Source organism: Dicentrarchus labrax, unplaced genomic scaffold (genome assembly GCF_905237075.1).
Source record: "Dicentrarchus labrax unplaced genomic scaffold, dlabrax2021, whole genome shotgun sequence".
Lineage (NCBI taxonomy): Eukaryota > Metazoa > Chordata > Actinopteri > Moronidae > Dicentrarchus > Dicentrarchus labrax.
Window position 1 is genome coordinate 25159909 of NW_026136708.1, and position 24971 is coordinate 25184879.

The 24971-nt window shown below is 39.7% G+C and overlaps 1 protein-coding gene across 1 annotated transcript in view; it reads left to right on the top strand.

Annotated features, from left to right (window-relative positions):
• Positions 1 to 24971, top strand: part of nmbr (neuromedin B receptor) — a 62266-nt gene that overhangs the window by 14267 nt on the left and 23028 nt on the right. Inside the window, exons 2-3 of the mRNA XM_051408810.1 lie at positions 16149 to 16290; positions 17237 to 17452. Coding sequence (XP_051264770.1) covers positions 16149 to 16290; positions 17237 to 17452 — 358 coding nt within the window. The remainder of the gene's footprint in view (positions 1 to 16148; positions 16291 to 17236; positions 17453 to 24971) is intronic.

The window sequence follows — 24971 nt, forward strand, 5'->3', positions numbered from 1 at the left end:
TGTGTGTGTGTGTGTGTGTGTGTTCCCTGCAGTAAAGGTAAAGGTCAGTACATTAAGTGTTATGCATGTCTGCAGCTGAAATCTTCACTTTCAATCCGGGGGCCTGACTTTCTCTTACAAACTCAAAGAAGACAAGTGGAAACAGTTTTACAGCTACACGCTGGCTCGCTGTGTGTTTCAATGTGGTTCACACTCAGGCAGGTTCTCTCTCTCTCTCTCTCTCTCTCTCTGTTTGGGTTTGTAGAATTGATAAATCAAATCCAGGGGAAAAAGCAAAGACAGTTCAGCTGAGAGACGTCAAAATGTCAAAACATGCAGCTACGTTAACTGTGCTTCATCAGACATGAAATTGAATACTAAATCAATGTTCACTTTTTATCTGCTGCACTAACTCGGAATGTTAGAAGGTGCTATTTCCTGTGATTATTTGGGTTTTAACTGACATTAAACGCAGTTTACCATATAATGGATCTGGTGAGGACAGCATAGCATAGTTTAAAAAGTGAGAGCAATGATAGCTGACCAAATGGCCACTAAATTTAACACTCTCTCATTTTCCATAACCTTGCGAAGCAGCAGTGTTTTCCCTTTTCCAACAGGAAACAGTTTCTAACGACGCCTATCCAGATGGTTCTCTCTTACTTTTTTTATCCTGTATCTGACTGACCGACCATGGTTAGGAAATATAAGCATGCACTTAGGTTTATATTAACACACAGATCGAAACCAAACCAGAATATTACAGCAATAACAGTTATCATTCCTCTGGCCGGCTCATATTAGGTAGGACCCACCCCCTTGAGACTGGCAACCAATCAAAAATGACAAATGGCAACCTGTGACCATGACAAGTTTCAGTTTGGGCATTTTGGTAAATTAACATTTGTCAGTAAACCTAGTGAAAGTGACGGTCAACAGAGAGAGAGTAGAGAAAGATTTGTTCAACTTAAAGCTTAGTGACTATGGGTATTTTATTAGAGTGGACTAGGTCTAAAATGGACCCAAGGATCAGAACCCAAACCTACCAACCAAACAACACACCTCTAGTGTTTTAAAGTTAAGCTTTAAACAACCTCATCTTGGTGAATACACCTCCAATGGACATGTATGGCTCCAACATTTCCATTAATTTTAGCTGTCATAAAGGTTCCTCTATTAAAGCTGTGAACGCTGTGGACTACAAGCCGATAATGTCCAAAGAAAGGTCTGCTTTTCTTAGGCGCTATTGCAAGTGTCTTTTACACAAATCACTGTGTTTGAACATTGGCTGCCAGGAACGTCTGAAGTTTTGTCAATCCACCTTGACCCTGTTTGGACTTTGTGTTTCTATAATAACTTCAATGTGTTTTCTTTGTCACTTGAGCACAGAAAAATGTCGTTGTTGAAAGGCTCTTGGGAGGACAGTCTCCTGAATTCAGGGGGCTAAATGAATGAGTAGTTTAATTTCCCGGCTCTGCTGCGTGACGTGAGTGGAAGCTGTGGAGCTCAGAGGCACCGCTGGGTCTCTTTCTGCATTGTGTGCCAGTGTGTTTACCAACAGGCAGCGCCAATGTCCGTCTAAAATGCAGTAATATCAGCTTGTTAACGGGAAACTCATTTCCTCATCACACAGCTGCGGGCTGCGATCCGGCTGTGTGTCTTACCCTGATGGCCTTTAATGAGCCCCTAACGAGACTAAAGGCCACTAACGAGCCCATAACGGCTCCTAACTTGCCTGAAGGTCCTTGACGAGCATAACGAGCCTAATGGATAATTACCATAGTGATTGGAGTGGCTACTGGAGCCCCAATCACTTCCTATCAAGATGATGCTCACAAACACTCTTTTCAGCTGAATATTTCCACAAACACATGAACTGACTGCTGCTAGGTGGTCTCCTGTAAAGAGGTGGTAAAACAGTGGCGGTACAGCAGAAATCTCAATGTAGATATAAGAAAACGTGACAAAATGACCTACAATGACCTTGGATGATTTTTGGCCTTGCTATCTGTCTGTTGCCAAACAATAAAAGGACTGTTTGTTTCTAAAATGGACTGACAGCAACATCTAGCAACCTCCGGGGCTATACCGAACAAAGTTGACCTGATGGTGGCACTACATCAAAAGGTAAGGGATCACCAAAGTTATTACAGTCCCTCCTGAGGTAACCATGAATGTCTGTATGAAATTATATGGCAATCCACTTCAAACCACAAATGACAACTTAATGGCAGCACTGGAAAAAAAGTAAGGGATCATCAAAGTCATGAGGGTCAAACATCCAAAGTTTCATGGCAATCTGATATTTGTTGACATATTTGAGTCTGGACCAAAGTGCAGGACTTCACATTGCTATCCTTAGAGCAAGTGTAAACCTACAACATCCCCATTGGTTTGTGGAGTACTGTTCCAAAGCCTCCAGCCTGTTGTTAACAGTTTGTCAGAGCCAGCGGAGGTGACGTACTGCGAGTTGAGCTGCTCTCATTGGCTGCACAGTTCCGACTCATCCATAGCAGGAAACAATGGCGGCTCGCCTGGTCACACACGATCTGGTATTCCAGATAAACAGTAAAATGTGTTAGTGATCAGATTTGAGGAGAGAAATAGTCAACGCAGTAACAGAATCTGGATCCATATCTGATCAGTACTGTTTGACAGTTTGATCTGAGTTTGGTTGAGCTGGATGGACTCACTGAGAATGAGCTGTCAATCACAAGGTAGCCCCGCCCTAAAGCATACCCTGCTTTATGGTCTGGTTTACTCTAAACCATCAGTTACTAAATGAACATCATGCTGTATGGAAGAAGACTGAAACTAGAGACTGAGACCCTTTAAGCCTCTGGGCATGGGTGCCGGAAGTTCCCCTAAATTCTGGCATAATGAGAAGGATTAGTTCATAAAATAATTTCAACTCATAATGACTTTATCGTTTTTTACTGGGATTTACATGTTTACACTAGTATTTATGGCAGGGTAGGGGTTTATCCACTAAAAGTTTAAAATGTTGTTAATAACTATTAAATACGCTATAAGTGATTCTGGCCATTCAAATTAATCCAAAAACCATGAATGTAATTCATTTAGCATGTAGTATGACATTATTATATAGACAGACTCTCTCAGCACCCCCCAAATCTGACTGACTTCCATCATCCCTGCCTCTGGGTTAGGGTGACCATATTTCCCAAACCAGGTCTTGTAAGTGTTCTGCACCATAGGTAATTCCATCAGGATTATTGTTAGCTCTTAGCACACCTACCGAGTGAACCTTTCAGCACCATGGATGCCATTGTGGCCAGGTACTTTACGAAGAACTAAGCCTCTCTTAAGAAAAGACTCACTTTAGCTGTTAGCATACTGTTAGCATACTTTGACGACTGGGTCAGGTAATAATGAGTTTATCAACATGATAAACATCTATGTAAGCGCTGAAAACAAGTATAATATATTGGTTTAATAACGTTGAAAACCAGGATAACACCTTGAGGATGGTCTACACTCTCCAAGTGCCATTTACAGTCCTTACAACCACCTCATGAATGCACCATGGCTCAACTATAATCTGGAAACATCACTGATATCTAATCAGAAGCTACAACTCGTCTGGGCGCCCGGTTAGCTCAGTGGGTGGAGCTGGCGACCCATGTACCGAGACTGAGTCCTTGCTGCAGCGGCCAAGGGTTCGAATCCGACCTGCGGCCCTTTATTGCGTGTCATCCCCTCTCTCTGCCCCCCTTTCCTGTCTGTCGTCAGCTGTCCTATCAAATAAAGGCAATAAAAAAGGCCCAAAAAATACAAAAAAAAAAAAAGAAGGTACAACTCGTCTGTTCACAAAATCCATTTTGTGATATCTTATTGAGAGACTGACCCTTAGATGGCCAACATTATTGAGCAACCAGTGCAGAAATAACGGATCAGAGGTCACGTCATCCTGACAACGGTGAGAACAAAATATTCCTGCAGCCATTGGAGGGCGGGTTTGTGTGATAGAGAATTGGCAGGAAATGGAATCAAATCTGAGGTGGAAAAAGAGAAAGGATTTAATACCAGCTTTGTTCGTGGAATCGATTTTTCTTTCAGCTTTCTGCCGCGAAACCTTTGACAACAGGAGTCCTGAAGAGGAAGAAAATCGGCTGCTCTGTTATTTGGAGCAATGGCGAAGTCTAAAAATGGGTTTCAATAACATAAGATGGTATATTCTGAAAGGTAAAGGGTGGTCGGAGGAGAGGAGAAGATGTCAAGGATGACATGAAAAGGGCAGAAACTGAAGAACAAAGACAAGGATGTAGAAGAAAGTCGAGTTAAGTAATGAATAAGAGAGGTCATTAAATTAAAAGAGGGGATGGAAGGAGATGTGGAGAGCGGAGAAGAGAGAACAGAAGTGATTGGACAGGACAGGAGAGGAGCTAAAGAGCCATCGATGGACAATCCGAAGCAGAGAGACAACAAAAAGCAATGGAATGATGTTTTTCCTTTCACAGTCTTGGCTCGGACTGGAACAACTCCTGCAAGCCAAAGAGGAAGAAATATAGTTGTCAATCAAAATCATCAATTTCCTTCTTCGAAATGCATCTGCTGCTTTCTGCACAATTCACCCTCTTGATGAACTTTGCTGTCATCTTGATGTTTTTCCTCTTGTGCTGATTTCAGGCGAGATAATGTCCCTCTTCCTTTATGTCTGATATATAAAAACAAAAACCACCTGACCTGAACCCAGAAAAGCTTGAGTATTCATGACAAAGCAGCTCCACTGGGACACGGGGCCATCTTTCCGTCTCTGCGTCCACAGGTTGATTCATGACTCACCGTCCTCGGGGTTATATCAGAGGGGCTGTAGAGTCAAGACAATTACATTCTCCACATGCTGAGAGTGTGGCCGCCATTCTGAGCTTCAAAAATAGCTTGGTGACAAAGCCTTTGACAAAACACGGCTTTTTCAGTTTGCACCAGATCGGTAGCTATGGTTACAGATGTTGATGTGGTTGGATGGGGCCATGTGAGCACCACGTGCATCTCTGCATATCAGCCAGAGGTGGGTAGTAACGAGTTCCATTTACTCCGTTACTTTTACTGGAGTAGATTTGTGAAGTAGAAACTGTACTCTCACTCCGCTACATTAGGCGACAATGAGCGCGTTACTTTGGTATTCTACGCGTCATTGTTTCTATCCCCCAACGTACGGCTCATATTAATGTTTTATTTTGACAGAGAGAGAGACTTCCGCTCTACCACGTGACTGTGTTTCACCAATCAAACGTAGTGGTGCAGTCTCGTCACGTGACCATACTCAATCTCAGCGATGGGACGGGTTAGTGTTACAGTCGTAGCAAACAAAAATGTCAGAATCAACCGTCGGCAATGCAGACACAGACGAGGAGGAACACCCCTGGCCTCATATTGAAAGCATGTTTACCTTAGTAAAAGTGCGAAACAGCAGCTACATTATGCGCTGTCTGGTCACACACACACACACACACACACACACACACAGTTTATGAAAGTTTATGGGCTGCCTTGTTCTAGTTCTGCCTGCAGAGCCTGGTAAAAAAGTATAAAGGTTTGGAAATTTGTGTTACTTGTGCTTATTTATTTTTTATTTATTATTATTTTATTGATTTTATTTTTTAAGTACTTGAATTTACCTGGATTATTTTAATTTAAGCTATTTTGTAATTAATTAATTAATTTTAATTGATTTTATTGATTGGATGAATTATGATTTGCCTAAAGATGATTATTTTGTATTTTTGTCTGTCTGATTGAATACTTGTGTTAAAAAATAAATCGGACGTTACTCAACAGTTACTCAGTACTTGAGTAGTTTTTTCACCAAGTTCTTTTTTACTCTTACTCAAGTAATTATTTGGATGACTACTTTTTCCTTTTACTTGAGTCATATTATTCTGAAGTAACAGTACTTTTACTTGAGTACAATTTTTGGCTACTCTACCCACCTCTGATATCAGGCCAACACCACTTCAGCACCCTGCTGGATCACAGAGCCTTTAAATGGAACATATAGCCAGGTGAAAAGCCTCAGAGGAGCTTTTATGACGGGTGGGACATTACTCAACCTCAGGCTGTCACTGAATGCAGCCGTTATAGTCACTGTAGGAGCAGAAGAAATGTGCTGTGAGAGGTTAGTTACTTGTGCCATATCTGAGGAAGCTTCGCTGGAGCAGTTTGGGGTTCAGTGCCTCATGCAGTGGTGGTAATGAGGGAGAGGCAAGTGCTGTTTATTCACTTTACCCCACATTGAGTTAGTTAGCCCTAAAGTGTTTAAGTAACCCACTTTGACAAGATAGTTCAGAATTTTTTAAAGTGGGCTTGTGTGAGGTACGTATCCATAGTCAGTGTGGTACCTGTAGTGGATGGAGATCAATGGGCCCCGAGTTTGGAGAAGCAGACTGGATCCCTGGCAGGAAAGCAGAGCAATGCACTGCTGAAAAAAAACTCAATATCAACTAGCTCAATTCTCAAACATATTTTAGCCACAGCTAGCTAGCTGCACAGCCGGACAATGATCATGTAGGTCTGTCCGTCAATCCAACCTTTCGGTCTGAAGCAAAATATTGACAACTGTAAATCAGACTGCCCTGAAATGTGCTCTAGATATTAATAGGATGAATCCTAATGGTTTTGTCTAGTCAATGATAAGATTTCCTTTGCTGTAGTGATCACTTGTCCACAACAGATATTACACACACCAAACAACATTTAAGTTTATAAGCACATTGGTGCTCCCCAGAGGATGTGATTTTTCTTCTAAAAACTGAAGTCAAACTGTCAGCTTTGTTGAGTGTGACGTTTGATAGTCATGACTATATTTCCATTATAAGAAACAGGGTGCATCTTCCAGCGAAATGCAGCTGAATTAAGAGCTTCAAAGGAAACAAAATATATAGTGTGACTAGAATATATAATAGAATATATAATATGATGCTTCCCCATCAGGTCCAGAAGAACTGCGTCCCCTATACCTTTGGTACCTATGGTACTGTAGAAAACGAGTGTCGTAGAGTTTTCCAAATTTTGGCAGCAACTTGGTACCAAGGTGTCGGTTCTTGTGACATCCCTATTCTGTTTGCACAATTAAAGGCTGTGAATTAATCAGTCTGCTCCAGTCTTTCTTTGGATCTCCATTGTATTCGCCATGGAGGTTCATGTTTCCCAGAGGATGAATTTTTGCATTTTTCCAAAAAAGTATACCTCACCCGAAACGTTTCATTAATATTTGAAAACCTACTCACTGTGCCCGTAAATTGGCCAATGCCATCAAAATAAAAAGTTGTTTTGTCATCGTGTGAGCCTACTGTTCAAAATGTTTAGATGTGACATACAGTGAACAGAAAATTTGGCACATCCCACCAAGCTTTTTGCAGATTCTGCCACTCTTAGCTGTGGATGAAAAGCAGAACACTGTAAAGCTGTGCATGTGCTCAGTGACTTCCTCTTACAAGTGTGTTTGTGTAAAACTGAATGAATGTGAAGCGGTAGGTCTCACCTTTCCTTGAATAAATAAAGCTTTAGAAAACATTCAAGCAGGTATGAATTCACCAGGGCTGACAAACGGAAGGTTTCTGGGGCAGAAGAAGACGCTTCTCTTCTTGTTATTCCTTTTTTTGCATAAATCATGGAGATCAACTCTCAAGGTTCTGACTTTGTGTTTCTGTGCTGTATTCATCGCCTCTTCTGAATCATGATGTATAATGACAGAGAGGTTGATACAATGTTTGATCCAAATGTAAACTGTATATATAAAATGTAAAATTCAAAATTTAGGACTGTAGGAAGTGAATTATGTTTATGTGTTAATAAAACATTGTAAAACTTAAAGCAGCACTATCTAAGATTTGGTATTTGTTGCGATTTGGCACCCCCAGTTTGTGAGTACAGTACTTCTTTGGTAAGGTGGTGGATCTGTTGGCTTTTGTTTTTCAGGGTAACGGGCTGTGTCAAAGGTTTTTTGGACTATTGTGGCACAAAAAGGCCCAATAGCACACTGCCTACTTCAGTCAAGAGGAAGCATAAAAACTCTCGTAGCAAAAAGCTGTAACGTGATGCACGACTTTGACACCTTGACAATCTATATCACTTAAAGACAATATTGTCAATGGATCAGTTTGGTCTCTAAACACTTTGACTGAACAATTCTGACACCACGGTCCGCAGGATTTTGCTAGAATGTTGACACCACTTCCAAAGGAGTTAATTAGTGAAAGGGTGGTGCTTTTTATAGCCTCTGAAACTCTGAATGTAACACATATGTTCAGCATAAGTTACCATGGGGGTCTAGCTAGGTGCCATAGAAAACTCTGGCTTTGGGCTCAACACTGACCCATTAATCTGCTTTCATTGTACACCCCTCAGATGTGCTTTGTGTGTGTGTGTGTGTGTGTGTGTGTGTGTGTGTGTGTGTGTCTGCACTTTCATTCATTCACAGTCCTCAAACAGCAGAAGAAATAAAAGTGCATTAAATTAGGTAGTGTTGGTTCTGTTTTCTCACTCGTAATCACAAAACCTTGCTTCCTAGAAATGACACTTAAATCTGAGTACTTAGTTTTGCCGAATATGTTTTGAAGGGAAACATTATTGCTGCCTGGAGCATGTTCAGTAGCAATGTTTTTTCCCAATGTTTCCTCATTATGTTGAAAACATTTCTCTTAAAATATGTTTGCAATTTAGTAGTATATAATTATAATTTCTAGGAGGCAGAGTTGAATTATAAGATGTCATAATTACAAGATAAGGATGCTAATATCACTTGTTCTCTTGCTTTTTCTCCCACTTATGAGCTGCAAAGCCATAATTTTGAGTAATTTTTTTCTTTGGTGAATATAAAAATTTGAAAAGATCTCCTGAATGTATGACGTGTTGGAGCAAAGTAACTAAGAAAACTAACTAAAACAAGGCTATTTAAAGTTTGTATCAGTAATGTTTGTGAGAAGGAGTAAGAAGCATATGGCCTGATCTATTATGTGTCTGAGAGGGATCCGTCTTCTGCTGCTCTTCCTGAGGTTTCTATCATTCCCTGTTAATGAGATTTTGGAGGACTTTTTGTTTTTCTGAATCAAGGCTTTAAGGACAGAGAGTGTCATATTCTGTACAGATTGTAAATCCCCTTGAGGGAAATTGTGATTTGTGATATTGGGCTATATAAATAAAACTGACGTGACTTGACATAACCTGCCTTTACACACTCCATTGCTGAGAGGGTTGCAAATAAAATAACGGAAGCAGTGATTTATTGTATTTGAAGAGCATGCACCATTATTCTGAACATTTGGACAGATGCCGACATATGATACTGACCCTGGAACTGAGGCACACAATGCAGCTTTTCAGTGAAAAATACATCCTCAGGGACTGTCCAAGGTCATCCAGTAGATCCCAGCCTGTTGTTTGCTGGTATTGTAGCTAAATAGAGTGCATTTAGTCTTAATGAAAGCTGCTTTGAAGGTCTGTTTTTCCAGTATGAAGGGGAATCTTAAAGCTACAGCATGCGATATTTGAGTTACTTGAGATAATGGTGTTGTTCCAGTAATGTTTGTCTTTCCTCGATTGAGATAATGTACTTGACTGACCTGCACAGAGCCCTGACCTCAACCCGTTCAAGCACCTTTGGGATGAACTGGAACACTGACTGTGAGCCTGACCTGACATCAGCCAACATCAGTGTTGATGCTCTTGCGCTCTCAGGATTCATGGGAATTATCATTCTTGCATCACAATTTTCATTTTCACAAAAAAAAAAAAGATTCAAATCATAATGATGTGACATTTTTTGAGGGGCTATACCAAACATGTTATCTTTAATCGGGAGAACAAGATACGTAACCAGGGCATCTCTCCAGAGCTGCAGTACTTCATTGTTATGCTGTTTTGTCACATATTTTACTTGGCCATATTGCGAGTTCAATTAATTGCCTTACTGCTGGGATAAACCTGCTGTGCCACCATTTCCTTCGTTGCTCATATATGCTGTCAATCGCTAGAAACATTTGCTTCAGACTTTCTCCAAAGTTACGATTCTTACCACCTTAAAAATGCCTGAATCAGCCTGGACTTCTGCCTGGGGACAAAATGTAAAACTTGTAGCTCCTGCGTGACATAAATAATCAATGAATCATTACATCAATAAAACATAAAGTGAGATACAGCACAATGATGTAAGATTTATGGGCGAGAGGTGTATGACAGAGATACAAAACAGAGAGAGTGACAATCTAGCCTCAGAGAAAGGACACAACAAGTCCTGGCTACCAACAGAGGAAAATTGAGCATAGCGTTAGTTCAGGCAGGGCACGAAGTCAGGCTTAGCTTTCAGTTACAGCTATATCATACGATCACAGCTAGTCATAAACATACATCAGCTGATTCCTCTAAGCTTCCCATTGGATACCATACACAGTCAGCTGACAGCTCACCTGATTTCCTCAAGCATCCAATTGGCAAACATCTACATGGCGCCTTATTTAAGCTGCTTTAGCCTGCCTGCCTATCTCTGCTGCTCCTCTACAAGCCTTTTTGCACCCACCTCCACCCCAGCTCCTCCTTTTTATGTTGTTTCTAATTAATCAATGTCATTTTCTGATTGCCATTGATGCTTGCTCTGTTCTGTACCCTGGGGGGTCTCTGCTGCCGCTCTCCTTGTCTTAAACTTTTCCATGTATGCACATGGAAGGGCAGGGAAGTGTGCTCTCCCTGCCTTAAGGTTTTCCACGTAGGCACGCGGAAGGACAAGGAGGTCCCAGAACAGAGCCATACCGCCAAATGTAAAATTCTGCTTGGAATATAAGATATTTTGACAAAAGTGGTCCTGACTGAATTGTGGTCACTGCACGACAGGTGAGGTAAAGACAGAGATGTACTTTCTCTTAAGATGTGAAAATATAATAGTACTAGAGTGGAATACTTTAAGAAATGTATTTAATTAATCTCAAACTTCACAGAGCTGAATAACAGTAAAAAGACACTTATTATACGAGAGGGACTATTGGACTACTCCTGTTTCTATGCTTCAGCAATGTTGTAACTCTACATAATTCGGCCATTGCAAGCCTTGTACAGTAAATGTGACTAGAAATAGTAGTCAATAGTCAACCAGTCTCACAACGAGTGTAATAAACCGGCCAATCCACTAGAGAATACCGTGTCACTGTGACGGTTTGCCTTGCCTAGACATGAAAAGTACACACAAGTAGTAGGTGCATTATAAAGAGCGATAAAGTCCACTTAGCGTGGTGGTCGGGGTGGATTTGTCAGTTAACTGAATGAATCTAAATGCACAACACAGGACACTGAGGCAGGGAGTTAGTGCAAAAGAATTTATTATAACAATAGTTAGGGAAGGTTTGGGGAGCAGACTCCTTTGAGTCAGTGGGGAGAGAGTTGAGGCTGAGCCGGAGGTTAAAGCAGAGCAGGGGAAGAGAGTGAAAGAGCCAGATAGAGCTAGTCCAGTGATCCAAGTCTAGATGCAGAGTCTTGGTCGAGGGAATGTTTTGTGCAGAAGGGGGTTGAAGGCAGGTGTCTGGTCCTATGTGAAACCAAAATGTACTAAAAACAGCCATCTGTCAGTCGGAGCAACCGTTCCCTTATTTATGCATAACTTTAATTCTTAATATAATTTAAGGGGGTGGTACAGTTGTCATGAACCGGTTACCAGGCTGTAAACATGTTTATTTCTGCTGTAAAGTTGGACATTTTAATATGGGGCTTTATGGAGATTGACTCACTGTTGGAGCCAGCCTCTAATGGCCGTAAAAGGGACTACATGTTTTGTTACTTCCATGTTGGCTTTAATTGCAGCCATAGAGATTGACGGTTATTGGTAATATTACTGATTTAGTGTATTATCCAATTATCTGGTGATTTAATGCGTTGGTAAAATTGTTCTTGAAACTTTGAATTGAAACTGAGGGAAGTTTAGTCGAATGAGTCATTGAGCAGACTGAATGAAGCCCTGGATCGATCTGACCTCGCTGTGACCCTGTTTGTGTCTCTATGAATAAGATACAGCAGGAAGAAAAAGACTAGGTTTTTCTTTTGAAGACGTGGAAGGTCGAGTAATCAAACTGTAACAGAAAAAAAGAAAACATTATATCCTGGTGGAAATACAAGGTCCTGTCATGAAAGCAGCTCTGGAAATAGTCATAGTTACATAAACACTGTTTAACATTCTGACAGTGTAATACAAGCATCACCAGGTTGAAAGAGGGCTCTATGTCACTTTTATACACAATCGGTGCTGTAGAATATAATTTCTAATTCTTTGCAAACTATACTCTTTATAACCTTATGTAACCAGTAGAAGTACATCAATCAGATCCTCTGTATTTTCTCCTGGACAAGACAGCAGTAGCACATGGAAGATAAAATATAAAAGGTTTCCAAAAAAACCCCATGCAAAATAATATTAAAATGATAATAAGAAGAAGATTAACTTTATTAATTCCCAATGGGGAAATTCTTATATATAAGGGAAAAAATGATGAAGTAAGAAGAAAAAAACATGAAGGATCATAAATAATAAATAATCATTATATGGAAATGTTTTTAAACTGTATTTCCTATGCTCTGTACAGCACTTTGACCTGAAAGTGCTTTACAAATAAATGTATTATTATTATTATTATTATTATTATTATTATTATAAATTAACAGCATTTCACAATTTCAAGGAATGTAGAATCAAATATACAATAGATTAGAATTTGTTAAAATAAATACATAAGGTAAATAATAAAATCATCAGACAAATAAACTACGTCTTCTTCTTGCCAGCTTGTAAATGCAGATAAAGCTGAAATATTTTTTACTTTTTGGCTCATCATGCTGACACAGTTTGTTTGAGCAAAAGCAGACAATAGTGTTTGTTTTGTGTATTTATTTTAGTCTACTACACTTAAGTAATACATTTTTTTTAGATTCACAGCGAAAATACATCGATCATTGATAACAATTAAATAAAAGATAACTGGACTGGACAGGATGTGCCTGATTTGTGCTATGTTGCGTAGGTGAAAAGTTCTAGAAGTTTGTTTTATTTGGGAATTAAAGGATATATCCTGATCAAAGATTCCTTACGGCGGTACTGGAGGCCAGGGTAATGCCATCTAATGTAACTAGATCATTGGATAATGTGTTTCTGAGGAGTTTGGGGCCAAGTCCAATAACTTCTGTTTTGTCTGTGTTTAACTTTGGAAAATTACAGGACATCCAGGTTTTTATGTAATTCAGCAAACTGATTAATTTGATCAGGATGGATCAGTAGATATAATTGGGTATCATCTGCATAACAATGACATTTAGTGGAGTAATTTCCAATAATGTTGCCTAAAGGAACCATAAATATTGAATACAGAACCTTGTAGAACTCCATCATTAACTTTTGCGTGCATGGAGGATTCATTGTTAACATGTACATTTCTACAGTAGCCCAGAAAGGACAGATTAAAACACTGGCTTCACCATTAGATTCCACTAAATCTTACACACTGGTCCTTTTATTTTGTAATGCCGCCTCTCAACCCAAAATGTCCTCCCATGTCAGTTACGATAATGATAAGATTGAACCCTCCCCAAAGAGTATCACTTTCTTTGACGTCATTATTCAGTGTAACATTGTTTACATGTTAACCAATTTCTGTTGCCATAACCTATTAGTAATGGTTGATGGGTTAGGTAATCATGAGTGGGACAGAACATGATAAGTGTCTATGAAAGTGCTGATAATAAGTAAAATATTATAATTATTATTTTAATTGTGATAAAAAATGGTACATTTCATATTTCAGAAATGATATCGCAAATAAAGACATATAAATCTGCTATAATATCAAAAATAAATTGAAAAGTAAAATCAAGAGATTTTCTGTTTCTGTTGTTACAGTGCAAACAGGATCTGCTAATTCATCCAAATCTAGAGAAACACAGGCTTTGTTTTGCACTTTTAATACAATTGTTGACACTATAATGGCCCTTCAACATGGTTTTTATATCTCTGTACCCCTGGTCATCTCCTCTGTCCATTATTATACTGATAAATACTGAGTTTAACTGAGCTAAACCTCATCCAGCTACATCGAAATTAACAGACGGCTGTTACTCACTGGAATGAATTAATCCTGCACTGCTTCCCTGTCTAGCTGAATTGCTGATCAGTTCTGTCTAATGAGGACTTTAAAATTCAGCTCAGCGATTACACATAAAGAATAATTAATATTAGATTGACAAAGGCCTATTGTTTTCTCTCATTGTCCTCCAGTCTGCAGACACAGCCGTCCGATGGCTGCTGGAGTTTCTCATTAACTAACAAAGAGCCTGGAGCCACTAATGCTGTGAAAAGAAAATTAATATGATTATTAGATGATTTATGTTTAGTTTCAGCCCAGAAAATCTGAAGAGGTATGATGGCTCGTTTCATAATGGTTTTTACTCTTTTATTAATGTGGATATTTACAGTGCCAGCCTTTTCAAGTTTGATTCAATCTGTTTATTCATAGATCCTTGTTGAAATATAGCCACAATATCTCAGTCTGTGTGCTGCAGAATAATAACAAGCGTGGTGTTGTTGTGACAGGCAGTTTGTCGAAGCCTGCAGTCCCTCAGAAACGTATGAAAACGTTACTTGTGTTTCTCCTGCTTGTGTTGGGAGGTCAAAGGTCGCCAGTCGTAGATAATGAAGGTTGAGTGTTGCTGCTATGCACCCAGGTCTCACTCCCAAGTCATCAAATACTGACGCAAATATAATGCATTAATTATCCCTCTAGTGTCATTTCTAGACACGCTTGCATCAATGTCAGGTGATGTAGTATAAAGAGTGAGACAGTCCGCATATGGAGGTGGTGGGGTAGATGAATGGTTCAAACACAGGACTTTAGCCCAGGAGACCGCTGTTTGTGTCTCATGTGAACTCAAAAGTGAACAGTTTTTAAAATCATATATAAGTAACATCAGGTATGTAACGTAACTTAAATTTAAAGAAGTAGTGTCTAAACCTAATCAAAGAAAGTTTAACCGAACATTGCATGTTTATTATTTAATAACCGGAAATTGCAGACATTGCATGTTTTTTCTTGATAACTTGATTTGCGGAGCCCTACACGTCCAGAAATAAGAGAGAAAAATATCTCTAGAGTCATATTTTGAAGCAAAGACTGACCCAGTGGCAGTATTTGATGAGTTGGGAGTAAGAATATTTTGCCAGGGGAAGTGGCCGCTCTGTAGGAGCAACTGTGCCCAGAGCTGCTGCTGGGTGGGCGTTTCTGGTTTTGAGGATGTTCGTATGTGCTTCACAAAGATGTGTCATCATATACTGAAAAGGCAGACAGTTATCATGTGGAAATAATACAGCAAGTATTAATATTCTTAATACTCAATTAATAAGGCTGACAAGAGCAGAGAGTTTTAGTGAGTCAGTTCCGATAATTTGCTGATGATCATGTTTTATTCATCAGCAAACTGCAACAATTCAAAAACTTGGAAACAAGGAAGAGGATCTTAATGCAAACACATTAAAGATATATACAGTGAAATCAATTCACTTATGGAGCAATCAGTGGAAAGATCTGTGTGAATTGTTCATGTTGAGTTAAACTTTTGGGATCTTATACAGTTAATAGCAAACTGCCGTGACAGTGCTATCCTGAGAGAGAACAGAGAACAAAAACGGAAGAAGCTAGCATACCCTATTAGCTATGCTACACCATTCTCTTTGCTCCATAAAAGGTTTTCTGACAGATAAGACACAGAAGTCAAAGGTATAAACTAGAGATGCTTGATATTGGATTTTTGCTGATGTCTGATATGCCAATATTTTCCAGTTTATTTTTACCAATGCTGATATATGCACACTTTTATAAGTTAATTGCAGAGAACATTGAGTCACTTCTATGTTGGAATTAATGTTTTATTGTGCCTACATGTGTGGTACATGCATACATGTTTGCTTTCTTGAAATAGATTTAAAAAAAAAACACAAATTCAAACATACTGTAACATGGCAGTAAACAAACTCACTTTCCATTTCCATTTCTTCTGTCTGTTTTTATATTAAAATTCAGGAGCTCAGCGACATTTGATCACAAAATGAGTGTTTGATGAAGTGACTCATACTTGTGTTTTGTTATTGAATGTTAAATTGATGTTTCTCTATCTGCCTCCTCCAGGTATAAGGCGATAGTGAACCCGATGGACATCCAGACATCCAGCGCTGTCTTCTGGACGTGTCTGAAGGCTGTTTCTATCTGGCTGCTGTCCGTCCTGCTGGCTGTCCCTGAGGCCATTTTCTCACAAGTTGTCTCCATGCAGGTAAAATTAAGACACTGAAAATGTTATATTACATATATTAAGAACACATACAACTAGACAGGAACAAAAGAAGACACTTTGGGTTGGTGAACTGAAGATAATTGGTTGTTGAGTGTCATTCCCAGAGTCTGTATTTGACACCCTTAGAATGAGATTCAACAATAAAAATCTTTCTTGGTTGTTTTCATAAAAATTACCTACTGCAGCTTTAATTAGTGTTTAATTATTTAACTTCGTCGATTATGAATTTTATAATGTCGACCACATTAAACTTATATTTTTATATATATAAAACACTGGTGGTATATCAATATGCAGAGCAGTTTTGCTATGTGGGTATACGCCATCCCATGATATCATGTCTGGTTTGTGACACGAAAATCTACCAAACATTGGCTCAATTTGACCACAACCACATAATCTGATACTAACAGCTCCTGCTGACGGACTGTCTGTGACATTCAGACTAAATGTGTGTTGTTCATCACTCCCTGCTGAAGGCTCATCAGTGAGCAGCATCGTCTCAGTGGAGTTTCCCTGCAGACAAACAGCCATAAACCCCTTTAGAGTCAGATTTATGAATGACAACTGCGTCCATTTAACTCTACAATCTGTTTTATGATCTTTACTGATGTGTTGTTATGTCTGTCCTCTCCTCCCCTCCCATTTCCTTCCTACTTGTTTCCTTTCCTCTTCCTCTTTTCAATATTTCTTTCTTCTAATTTTTTCTACTTTTCTTTTCATCCTGCCCTCCTTTCCTCTCCTTATTTCCTCTCATATACTGGTTTCCTCTTCTTTTCACTCTTTTCCTTTCCTTGTCTTCTCTCTTCTTCTTATCTCCTCTCTTCCCTTCCCCTCCTCACCTCATCCTCTCCTTGCCTCCTTATCTCATCACTTCCTCTCTCCTCCTCCTCTTTTTCCCTCCTTCTCTGCCCTCCCCTCTCAGGGTAACAGGGACAACACTAACGTCACCTTTGTGAACTGCGTGCCGTACCCGCTGTCCAATCAGATGCATCCTAAGATTCACTCAGTGATGATCTTCCTGGTTTACTTCCTGATCCCTCTGGCCATCATCTCAGTGTATTACTACCACATCGCCCGCACGCTCATCAAGAGTGCCCACGACATGCCAGGCGAAGTCAGCGAACACACCAAGAGACAGGTGAGCGATGGATGAATGAACGGATGTGCACTAAAGTCTGTGAAAGTAATTTTGAAAAAAATATTAAACGGTTGAACAAAACAGTTCATGCAGCAAATTATCATTTTAAATGTCCAATTTTAAAGTCATATTCTTTCAGATTTCGTCGTGTTCAGTTGATTCGGAAACAGCTGTGGTTATCAGAGGTGTGGACCAGGGGGCGTTTACACTTGCACTGTCTAAAAAAGACCCAAAATTAGGTGCAGTCTGTCGCAATTAGGTGCAGTCTGTCGCTATGAAAGTGCAATTTCAGCACTATGTTTTCATGATTAACTCAGTTGCACTTGTTAGTGTAAATTTAATGGATTATTACTCTTTTGTATGGTCTCGAAACTCAAAGTTTAGGACTTGATACTTGCTTGTGACTTGAAAACAATGACTTGGTCGCAACTCTGGCGGTTACTGGTGGAAACAGAAAGTTTCTTTAAGAAGGCTACACCTTCCTACAATGGCACAAACACTGCACCTGATTGGACAAATGTCTTCTGCTCCCGGATCTCATACCAGACCAACATGGCGGCTCGTTTGGAAACTTTCTCTGCTAGACAATGAATGGGAAGCATGGGAATACGCGTCCACAGGATCAAACTACTTCAGTTTAAAAAGTAACGGCCCTAATGCACAAGTTGGTTAACAACAACAAAATAAGTCGCACTCTGGGATTTCTTACTCTTCCAAAAGATAAACAGTCTGGAAGTTTAGTTTAACTGGGATCGACTGGGACTTGATGCTTTTTGCACCCACACCTCCCACAACTACAGAGACCCCAGTAAATATTTCAGCCATGAGGGAGGTTTAGTTGAGGACTGTGTCAGCCACAGTGAGTAATCACTTTACACCAGCTTGATCTTCACAGATGGAGGAGAGGTCAGAAGGAGGAGGGAGCTGAATTATTAAAGACCCAACGGCAGCAGCAGCAGGTCAGATCAGGTGTACTTGATCAATGATGGAGTGGCACAGCTGGGAGTCACTGCTACCTCTGGGGATTACCATCATAATAACCATTGTGAAAGATTCAGTCCCACAGCACTCCAGAGTCATGTACTCACCAATCTGCCACTCCACATTCCCCCTTTAAACAGAAACACAGTTTCTATTTAGTAATTATTCCCAGGTGTTTCCAGCTTGCTTTAAATTATGCTAAGTTATGCTAAATTGCTGTCAGTGGTGCTTCCTGCAGATTTTTCACATTAAAAGTCTCTCAGGAAAGGGAGGGAGTGTGCCCATTGAGCTTCTGGAAGACTTGAAGACTTACTTTTAATGAAACATATGTGCAGCAGTTGTTGACATCAGCATGAGCAGTAGTAGTGGAAGTTAATAGACATTTAGTATTAACAATGGAAGCAGTAGTAGAAGTATTACTGAGAGCTGTAGACGTGAATATAGTAGCAGTAGCACTTTAGTTTAGACTTGAATGTGAGACTTGACTGGACCTGCCCTAAATGAGATTTCAGTAGTTACCTGTAGTTTCTGGTAATAATACAAGTTTCAGAATTCTTGGGCAAATGAATAAAGAAGTCAGGCAATAATTGGCCTTTCTATCATTCTGTGAGTGAGTGATTTTATGTTGCACACAGCATCAGTCTGTGAACAGCGAAAGTGAAAGTAGTTGGTTACCTCGCTGGAAAGTTGCAGCCTGTCGCCTGCAGCTCTTCCTCTAACATCTCACTGCGGCTCCTTCTTGTTCCATTATCCCTGCAATATGTCAAACTGAGCCGCGGTCAATAAAATGCTGAAAATGACCAGTGTCTTCTATTGTAGATGCATTTTTGAAGTGCTAATCTCACTGATAAACACACTCACTGATAAACACACTCTGTTTTCTGTGGTTACTCCATAATAAAAGTCAGCTTGTGTTTCACCTTGTGAAGTGAAGTAATGTGAAGCTGCAGCAGTAGGAAATGTTCAGTTTGAACCATTTGAACTGTGAAGTCGGAATTTCCGAGTTTCCAGTTGAAAATTCCAACTGGAACGCACCATAATGGCATTTCATTCAAGATGCCCAGATCATAATACTGCAAATATATAAATATTGTGACACTTTAAGACTCGGACATGTTTCTAATGACTTGAGACTTAATTTGGACTTTTGAAAAATGACTCGCCACTTAATGGCAACTTTATTTATTTTTTTATCACTTGAGGCTTGATTTAGATTACTTTACACTTGACTTTAAACTGAGTTGACATACACTTAAATACACCAAAAATATCTTGAGACTTGATTTGGACTTGTCCAGGCAAAGTAATTAGTGATATACCAGCGTGATTTCTAGGAGACAGTTCTGTAGTTCCAGTATGTAAACATATAAATGCTGTAATTGTTATTAAGTTACTTGCTTTCCCTTTTTTATACTTTGTGGAGCCCATTAACTGAAGCTGTCAGCCTAAAAACACATAAATACTAGAGGGGGAGGTAATTTCAGTGACATAAAGAGCAGAGCTCTGCTGCAGCCCTGTGTGGCTCAGCAGGTCTGAAGGGACACTGCAGTGAAGTTGACCTCGACAAACTCGGGGTTAATGGAGAGTCGCTGACTAACATACAGTGAATCAACTTGTGACGCTGAGAGAGGAGGATGATCATCAGAGAGAATCACTGAAACGTGAAAAACACTCTCTGTGTGTGAAGCACAGTTTTAGACAAGCAGTCAATAGTGGAGCAAAAGGATGAGAAGCAAAAACAAGCTGAGAGAAATATTCCTGTGATCATTCAGAGGAAAATGTACCAATGTGAGGTTATTGATCCATTCATCTGTTTCCACAAAAGAACCATCATATCTTCTTTGTGAAGAAGAAAAAAAGCAACCACTTGCCTCCGTTTCCCAGATCTCCAGTATAAGATATGGCCAAATGTATGTGGACACCCCTGTCTATACACTTAGAGGTTCTTTTGGTCAAGGGGTTTTTCCTGGTTCTGGGTTTGCTGGGACACTACTTCCCTGTTTTTATGCGACATTGCCTGGTCCAAAAACAAATGCTTTTTGTAACACTTTATTTTACAGGTCCTTAAAGCTGCAGCTTTTATGAAAATAATTTTGTTGTATTTGCTGAAACTTTCACTACATCCTGACAGTAGTACATGAGATAATCTGTGAAATAATCAGGTTCCTCTCACTCCTCCTGGTGCTCCTAACGGTATTTGTAAGAATCCACCGGGCCCGAAAGAAAACAACCAACCAGAGCAGAGAAAGATCGAAACTCTTTAAGTTAGCACTTTAACCTGAAAAACTAATCTTTTTCTGAGCATTTCTGCTGCTGGATAATGTTTATTCAGAATGTAAAGTCGCAATTATTTGGTCATTGTCATAATTTGTTAGTATTAAAGGCAGTAGAGCAAACTTATATTGGCTGAGGAAGACAATAGACCACAGCAGATCAAAAACAAAAGATATAGATTCTCATGTACTCGCCTCAACAAATACAGTAACATCCTTTTCCTTCCTTTTATGTCGTCTAATTTATCTCATTACAGTTAAATCCATCTCTGCATCCTTGTGTGGGAGCGATGCTATCAGTGCTTTCTTAAATGAGAAAAGCCTTCACACGCTGGCCCGTATCTTCACATCTAAAGAGGTTGGGAGCCAATTGCTACATTAACTGCAGACGCCCACATCAATACCAAACACGCCTACTATCTTATCTGAGAGCAGAGCTAATTCATTATGGTCCCAGAGATAAGAAATACATTAGAGGGCGCACACACAGCAGCTGCATCACACACACACACACACACACACACACACACACACACACAACAGTGGGAAAAACGCTCATATAGATGTTTTTTGTCTCTTAGTTTAGCGAACTTTAAGAGGACTTTTCTAGTATTAGTAGAATAGTAGTCTGTTATTATTAATGTTATTATAAAATCTACACAAGGCATTTACACAGATATATATATATATATATACAGATATACAAATATACTCATAAATACATGTATTTAAAGTAAACAAGAGCTTGTGCAGGAAAGGTAAGAAGCTAAAAACCGTGATAAAAGGGTATTTGTATGTGCCTGAGAGTTAGAAGTTATCTCAAGAAAGAAAGATCTGAGATTTAATGGAAGGAAGCAGTGTGTGTGTGTTTGTGTGTGTGTTTCTGTAAAATGGACTTTGAATGCCATTAAAGAAAACACTCATATGATGGCTCCGTGCTTCCAGACAGAAGGATGTACTTAACTGTAATGAAATGAATTAGATGAGACACATTACAGTGACAGAGAAAGTGATGGAGGAGGATTCCTAAAACGTTCAGCAGATGTTGGAGGTTAAATGTGTTATTCCTGCTGAAACATGGGGAGAATTAAAGAGTGATACAGCGTTGTTTCCTCAGCGAGAACTTTAATGTACTTTTTCTATAAAAATACCACAATTGACAGAGAGTAATAAGACAGGAGTAGAGAGTGCAAGCTCTGTTGATGTTACAATAATATCCACAGTATTTCCCTGAGATAACTCACTTTCTTCTATCGTATATTATTAGATTATGTTACTGTTAAGCACAAAAGAGTTTAAGTTCAGTAAACTCTCACAATTTTTCAACAGAACTGCATGAAACATATTGCACAGATAACAGTGCAAAATATATTACAGTATGTGTATATGTGAATTCAGTTGAAACTAAAAAGATTAGAAACACACACACTTTACTACTCTCAACCAATCTTAACACTAAAAGAGCTAATTCAAACAGACATTTTAAAGGCAATATGACATGAAAAATCCCTGTACTCAGTCATACTGTACACCGAGTTAACAATGTATGCCTTTAGTCTTATTTTCTTAAAACGAGAGAGTAAATCTGCTACTGCACTGTTTGCACAGAATCACACAGATGACTTGTACTGGAAATTGTTTGACCTAATCTTACTGCACAGATAGATCTTTTCACTTGATTCAGGAAAAAATAAATAAAAATAACAAGATAAGATGGAGAATTTACAGTGTAATACCAATAAAGAGTGAATAACTTGTGTGAGACCTTGAAGTTAAACACTGCGTTACTTCACAGAAGTCATCAGCTCACCGCTGCAGCAGCAGGGTTGACTCTTATTTTAAGTGACAGCTGATTGACGGCTCCAGAACAACAAAATAATTGCGTACTCAGTTTGTATGTATTTTTCTGTCAAACACCTATCAGCATTTTCTGTAAGATTTGGCTGCAGAATCGACTTGGCAGGTGGCGCTGACTGAACTTTCTGACGAGGCTCTTATTGCCAACATCTAAAACAAACAGAAAGCAGCTTTGCTTCAGCCCACGTGAGGTCTAACAAATGGCAGAAACCAGCTGATAATGAAAAGTGGAGAAAAAAATGAGAAGGTGGGATGTGCAATTGATTTTAGATGTGAGTCAGCGTTTCGGTATGCAGAGCTTTGCAGCACTTTACAAAATCCAAATAATTGGTTCCAATGAATCCATTTACCTTCACGTCCGGCTGCCAGTTGTTTACTGTAGAAAACCTTCCCTTAGCATTAGCTCTTAGATACAGCCTTGGATTCACATGCACAACATCATCACAAAGCCCCAGGTTTGGTTTGAGGGTTAAAGTTGTTAGCAGTTTTGGGGGCAGAAGAACTGACACAGCTCACATATCAGCTCGTACTTCCACATTCAGCAGACACAGATCAGCACGATCATCCCACTGGAGTTGTTTAAAGTTAAGTTGTCCCTCAGCAGTGGGTCCATCAGTACCGAGGCAGATCAAGACAAACAAAAACTCAATTTCCAATCATTGTGTCTTCCTGTAAAATGAAATGTGACGCGTGCTTACGTCACTAATTTCAACCAATAATATCCTGACATTCACCCGTCAATCAATCTCCAACTTTTATCCACACAGATCGAGGATTCATTAGAAAGGAAATGTATAACCAGAGTTACATTTGCTTTACTTAGAGCTTTCAGTCTGGACTTTCCCTTTGTAGTGAGTAGCCGGTGCAGCAGCAGTATGGCTTGAGTCATTTTAAGCGACAGCTGATTGACAGCGGCAGGATTCGACAAAATGATTGCACACGCAGGCGGGTGACAGAACCCGCCTTAAACCTGTTGTCAGTTTCTGTGTGGTTTGGCTGCAGGTGACGTGGAGTGCAGGACACTGAGCTGGCAAGCCGCCACGACTCCAGCTGCCACCAGCATCGCCAGCATCGCACTGACTCACAGCAGTAAGAGAAAACAGAGCGCTCCATAACTGTTCAGCACTCACACCAGACCTAGGGGAAGGAAATTCAGGAGGTACAGAGGAAGCTGGAAGCAATATTTTTGGTTTTTTTCATAACATGCAGGACACACAGTTCATTCAGTCTTCATATGTAAGTGAGTGTTTGATAACCTTTTCAGATTTGGTTAAGATATGTAACTTAATGTAAATCTATGATGCACAAAATGTAAATTTTAATCAGTGCTAATCCAAACTACATTTCTTCCCAAAAAAAGAGTAATATTACATAACTTGCTAACACACAGTATATGTAGCTAATAGAGGAAGAAGGAATCCGACGGGTGCTCTTTAGTTAGGCATTGCAGGCGTAACAAACGTTCACTAAAGCAGGTGGAGAGGGGTGTTGATGTGACGCTTATTGTTGGCCAACAGTTGAGAGGGTTTTTGTGCTGGGCGGGGCCAAATATTGCATCCAGGTCAGTCCGCTCTCGCCAGAGAAAACAAAAAGTTTGCAGAGATAACTTGTCACTCTGTGAAACACTTTGCTGGATCAGACTTCTACTTCTGAGAATTCAAGTCCCCTAGCAACCTGTCGCAACCACAGCGCTCTCCAAACTGCGTCGCTGACTGACTGATGATGCTGCAGATTCCTTACTGGCTGCAGACGCGTCCTTCCTCCCTCCTCTGGGATGAAACACACAAGCTCAACAGGCTTCGTCACTTCCCTGCTTCACCTGCCAGCTTACATCTTCGTCATCATCATCGGCACCCCCTTCCATGTTCTCTGCAGACGGAGCACAGACCTCCACCTGCAGAGAAAAAGACGGGTCAACTACGACCTCCTGTAGCATCACGCCAACAACTGTTTATTCTCTGGAGTCGATTCAGTGTGTCACCACTTTTTTTTTGTAACTAAAATTTTTATTGAGTTTTCACATATATGTCTGCATATAGACAAAACAATACAACAAATAAGATACAAATTAAAATAACAATAGTAATAACACTAACAAACTGTCTGGAGATGATCCACTATTCAGTTCATTGTTCCATTTGGCATTTGTTCAGTTGGTGTCATGTCTCATATAAATGTTCCATTTTTCCCAGTTCTTTTCAAATACATTCTCTTTGACTCTCAAAAGGTATGTCAATTTTTCCATAACAAAGATTTCCTGGACAATTTCCAACCACTGGTTCTGTTTTGGGATATTTACACATTGAGCCAGTTTCTTGTGACCACTTTCTTTCTGGCTGTGAGTAATACTTTAGTCAAGTACAGATCTTCTTTCATTACAACCTTCTCAATATTCCCAAGGTACATCA